Below are 5,823 nucleotides of genomic sequence, written 5' to 3' on the forward strand. Positions count from 1 at the left end.
ACAGACTGAAGATGAGTGAGTATGGAGATAAGGGGGCCAGGGATTAAGTTACTATAATCTGAATTAGGATAATAGCCATAATAATGAGAAGAATAGGATGTGTGCTATACATACTGTGAAGAATAGGCAGGGGTACAACTAAAGTAATGGCACTGTGTGTATGTGTATGTGTGGTGCATTTGTGTGCATATTTATTTGATGTTTGAGTAGCAGATGTGCATTAGTGTCTGTAAGATCTCTAGTTCTTTTAAAGTTCCAGAGTACTTATTTTTGCACCATTCATTTGACATTTCTCATGTATTGATTTGCTGATTAACTTCCCAGGTGTAAACACAATATTTCTCTAAATGAAAATCTGAAATCATCCATTACAACTAGTCTAGTATTTTTGTACCCAGTAGTCATACAAATATTTGTTAGTTGATAAGCATCATAGTTTAGCCATTTAAAAAACTGAGTGTGAGTCAGCTGTGGTGGCCTGAGCAGTAGGGCACATCTGTGCAATGACTGTGGTCACGTAAGAAGCCTGAGTTTGCCTTCCTGCACAACCATAATAGGCTGGGCATAATGGCACACACCTGTGTTTCTAGCTTGAAGAATTACAATATGGTAAGACCCTGTCAAAAATACCCATCTCTCTCTCCCCCTCCCATTCATTTCTCCCTCTCTCTCTCTCTCTCCCTCATAAAAATATATACATGTACACACATAAAAACCACACATGCATACATCAAAACTGTGTCAAATTGGGTAACAAATACCAAAATTCTAATTTGTGTCTGTGCTCTCTGTCAGGAAAAGAAATTAGGGGAGTGAAACAGGTAGAACTACTAGAGGATACTGAATTTTAAGCATAGTACAGAAATTGTTAATAGACACCTAGCTTATCTAAATGACTTCAAGTCCCCAAAGCAAAACAAATTACATCCATTGATCCTGAAGGAATCTGAAAAATAGATCACTAAACAACTCTCAAAGGTCTTGGAGGAGTCATAGAAAAGCAGAAGTGCCTGAGAACTGAAGTGCTAAAGTCAGAGGGAGGCAAATTTTTGAAAATCTTTGGCAAGTATCTTAATATCACCAAGACTGATAACAATAATTCACATTTATAAATATATATATTATATATATATATTAAATTATATAATTTAATTTTGCTCAAATACAGTAAGTTGTTAATGTACTTTATGATGTTATTTTGGACAACATAGAGAAACACAGGTTAACAGCACGGTATAGTAGCTAGTTAATAAGGAACACACCATGAGGTGCTTACAATCAACCAAATCAATAGTTTTTAAACATTCTTAAATTTTTTTTTTGAGAGGTTTTTTTTTACTATAGGTCGCGTGCGCTCGCCAGACAGACAGAGAGAGACATAGAGACAGAAAGCGAGAAATCACCTCCCAGGGGGGATGGCCACGCCGCAATCCCTTCTCCTCCATTCTCCTCCCGGGATCTTGGGCACGCATGCACACGCGCCCGGCGTGAGTTTTAAGCCACCGGGTCTGGGACGCGAACCACGGTCGACTATGTGGGAGTCCAGCGACATAGCCATTACGCTAACTGCTGGTTCCCAAACATTCTTAAATTTATATTAAAAATAAAATTGAGGCTGGTCCCATAGTGCAGCTTGCTGTGCATAGGGAGCCAGATCCCACATGGACACTGCAGTTTCAATTTCGGCTCTTATAATAGCTTGAAAGACCTGCTGGGGGTGTGGATGTACATTTACAAAATCCTGATGGGATTGGGAAATGAAGAAAAGGGAGTTGCAGCAAGATCACATCCTACTAGGGGTGCTTTCTTTTATTGTCTCGGTCTCTCTAGAAAATTCATGTGCGCTCCTGTAATTAAAAAAAAAAATAGAAAATGAATTTTTTAAAAAGACTGGATCTCACTTTGACCATGACTATCTTGATTCAACTTCCTGAGTTGTTGGGACTGCAGGTAAGTGTCATCACACTCTTCCACTCCACACCTTTTTCCAGACAGGAGATGGATATACAGGCCAGGCCAGCCTCTAGTTTACAATCTTCTGGCTTCAGTCTCCCAACACCACCATGTCCTTATTTCAGGGCTGGAAACCGAACTCAGGCCTCCCATGCGACCTCAACCTGAAGCAACAGTTAGTAGCATGTGCCACAGTGATGGGACTGTGATTTCATGACTCTCTAATGGGTTGGACCCTACATTTGAAATCATGAATTGATTTCAAATACAATGTTACTAGTAACTACTGAGCTGTTTTTATCCTGTGCAATCACACATTTGGATGAGGATGTAGATAGAATGTTCTCAAATTTGGAAATAAGATAAGACAACAAATTACTTGGAAGCTGTAATCAGGATTAAGAAATTCCTGGCAGGCAAAAAGAAAATTTGAATAAAATAAAAATGAAATTTAAATACATATGTACAAATCTGTACTTTATATCTCACAGTCTACTTCTAAAGTTAACATGTTGGAGATGTGTTAGCAGCAGCAGCAGCATGTCTATAAACAAAACAAAACTAAGGGCTCAACAAAAAACTTGGGCTTTCAGGTTGATCATTTCCACATGAAAGGGGAATGGAATACAAAGTATTTGAGAACTTATTACATGCTAAACATGAATCATTACTATATTATCTTAATCATTAGTGTCATGTTGCTGGAAAAAAATCCAAAGCAGTCTAATTTGATTAGGGGTTACATTAACAGGAGTTATATTTTAAAAGGTTGAGGTAAGAGTCTCCCTGTTTCATACTGTCCAAACCCATGTCGAATTTAAGTATTCTACTCAGATAATGTGTAAAAGAAACAAAAAAAATTTTTTTTAAAGAACAGGTAAAGGGGAACATTTAGGTTGGAGAACTGCTTTTATCCATTCATTTTTGAATGGATGAAAATTATGGAAAGCATGTTAAGTGCTGGAAACATAAAAGTAACTACAACATGGTCTTTTCTTAACAGGCAATAAAAGGAAGAGTTGTTGACAGACATTTGCTACCACGTAAGTACCTTAAGTGCAGTTGTGCCTCTAATCTTGTGACGTAATCACATCCCCTTGGGTTGGATAGAGTAGTACTTTGAAATTAAGTCATTTATTCAAAATCATATACATAGGTGGGTGGTGGAGCTGGAACCCAAACCCAGATTCTTTCAAATCTAAGCATGTGCTCTCCACCATTGGGCAATATATCCTTTTAAAATGGAAGATTCATGGGCTTTCTATTTTTGAAGAGCTATCCTTTGGAAGTATAGTTATGCAGAAATGTATACAAAATGAATATTCACCATACAACATTTTTTAAAATCTGGAGATGTAAAAACAAACAAAAGTTTAAGTAGCTCCTATTAGTATGTAGCTATCTTTTATTTCAAAATGTTAATGCAAATGCTAAGGAATTTGTACATTTTCAAGCAAATAGGCTTTGTATGTGAAAGAAACAGACTCATTGTCTTTTCTAAACTTTATGCCTTTGAGGATGATAACTGAAAACATAACTGTGAAACTACTGGACTTGTATGTGGTTCTGACTGGTATTATATGTGTTTATAGGTCATTCAATACCCACTATGCCTGCATACTAAAGATACAAAGAAACATTTACTTTATGCTAGTGACGGAGCTGAAATTATTTAATTGAATCTTCACTTTCAAATAGGACAGGTATTACCTCATCACTGTTTAAGAAATGAGACTGAAGCTCAAATGGCCTGAGTAGACCATACAAGTCGTACATAGTGAGCGTAATTCAAGGCCCTGTGAACTGTCTATTAAACCATACTGCCAGAAAGGAGCTGATAGTCTACCCAAGAATGCTCTTTAATTGGTTAGCTCTTTTGAATATCTCTGAAACTGAACTAATTATGCAAAGGAAGTGGTGTTTCCCTACTCTGAAATAGTAATATCCTCTTTATCTACTTTCTATCTTCACTAAAGAAAAATGAACAATAAAAAAAAATATACACACACACTGCTTAGGAAACAAAACAGAGAAGATGAAATGGAAATGTTAATGTGATTTTAAACTATTCCATCAGAAAGGAAATAGAAAGTTTAGAATGACACTGTGTTTCAAAGCACTCATGAAAGAAGTCTAAAAATAGCAAGGGGGAGAACCTACTGCCATACATATATGCACAGTGGGCTCAAAAAACCTGGTGTGAGGAGCTTTCACTCTGGATTTATGTACTTCAAAAAGGTATTTCATTTTAAATTTAGAAATAAAATAGTGCTCCTAAAAGTAAATGATACTGACTTTTGACAGAGGAAATGGCTGTAGATAGATATAAATGTCATAGGGTTTTCTGATTATAGTATATCTCAAGTATATCTGTTAGGATTTTCATGTTTTATTAATTTTCCATGTTTTCAACAATTCTAGCATTTTATAATTCAAATGTTGTTTTATTTAAGCGAACATGCCAGTGGTCACTTCTTTCAGAAATTGCTGCTTACTTAAATAGTTAAATCACTTCAGTGCAAGTTTAAACAAACAAACATATAACCAAGAACTAAACGGAAGCACTGGTTTGGAGGAACTTTGTTACAACCTTGATACTTCAGAATTTTACTATATTGCCATATCCTGGAGTTAACTTGACTAGCAATTAAATATGATTAATAATGAACTAGATTATCATGGATTTGTATATCAACTTTTTAAAACTTGAAATGACAATTAAGATGATCGGAATATACCTCAAGATACCTACTATTTCTGGTGGTTTGTAATACATCTGTATTGAAAAGGGCAGACATCATGAAATACTAAAGAAAATTGCATCTTTTATTTTGAGGAAGAAAACAATAGTCGCTCCTTTTTAGTTTTAATTCTATACTAGTAGCAAGATTACTGTCTACATTTATATTTTTAAAAATTAAAAACACTTTTTATTTGCCTCTAGATCCGTGAAGACACAGAAAAACGCTTTTCTCGCAGGTCAAGCCTAGCACTGAGAACCACCCACATTTTTAGATAATTTCAAAAATCTTCTGACCTGTACATGCCTATGAAAAAAGGGAAGCATTAGTTAATTGTTATCGTACCTGAGGGCTGTCAGGGATTTTTAAAGGGTGGGATGTATCGCTTCTACCAAACTATCCCACCTCGTTATGGAGTGCAGCCTTTTTAGGCTGGGAGGCGAGTTCAGGAGCTGTTGTTGTTCCGAGTCTGATCCAGAGAGGATCACTGACAAGTTCTATTTTAAGTAGTGCTTGTGTGTGCAGGTGTCAGCCTCCTTTCATGGCTGTAGAAAAAGACCCATTACATTCCGTCTGTATCCTTCCCTCACAATGCAGGATTGTCCCTCCCGGTGCGTCTGTTTCTGCTCTGCCAGCCACTTTTTCTTTTGAGAAATTCCCGGGAGGGCAGGTGGACAGGCTGCGTGGAAGGGCGAAGAGGGGCAGAAAGAGGTCGTCTGCCACTCCCCTACCTTGCAAGGCACGTGGCACTGGCAGCAGTAGCAGCTGGATGCAACAACGACGATGAACCTCCTCCTAGCAAGAGGATATTGAGGGAGGGAGGAGGTGGCAGCGAAGGCAAGACACAGACACACACACACACACACACACACACACCGTGTCCTTCCCCGCAGGGAGAATCCATCCTCAAGGGAAAACCACAAGGAAGGCACTACCCGCCCCGCCTCTGCCACCTTGCCTCAGTGTCTGGCAGCCGTCCCCATGCACCTGCTCACCTGTCTAAGTGTTCAGGGTAGTTGGGGGAGGGAGCAGGGGTGTTAGGGTGGGTGGGTGGAAGAGAAGGAAGGCAGGGCAAAAGAGGGGGTGCACCGAGGGCTCCGCCCCCCGAGGCTCTGCGCAGGCGCAGTGG

At 38.5% G+C, this 5,823-nt stretch overlaps 1 protein-coding gene across 1 annotated transcript in view; it reads left to right on the forward strand.

Annotated features, from left to right (window-relative positions):
* Positions 1-1,908: 1,908 nt before the first annotated feature.
* LOC106735969 (neurobeachin-like) overlaps positions 1,909-5,823 on the forward strand; it is a 176,659-nt gene continuing 172,744 nt past the window's right edge. The window contains 1 exon segment of the mRNA XM_014591546.1: positions 1,909-1,950. Within this exon segment, the coding sequence (XP_014447032.1) occupies positions 1,909-1,950 (42 nt within the window).

Source organism: Tupaia chinensis, unplaced genomic scaffold, assembly GCF_000334495.1.
Source record: "Tupaia chinensis unplaced genomic scaffold, TupChi_1.0 Scaffold000597_1, whole genome shotgun sequence".
Classification (NCBI taxonomy): Eukaryota; Metazoa; Chordata; class Mammalia; order Scandentia; family Tupaiidae; genus Tupaia; species Tupaia belangeri.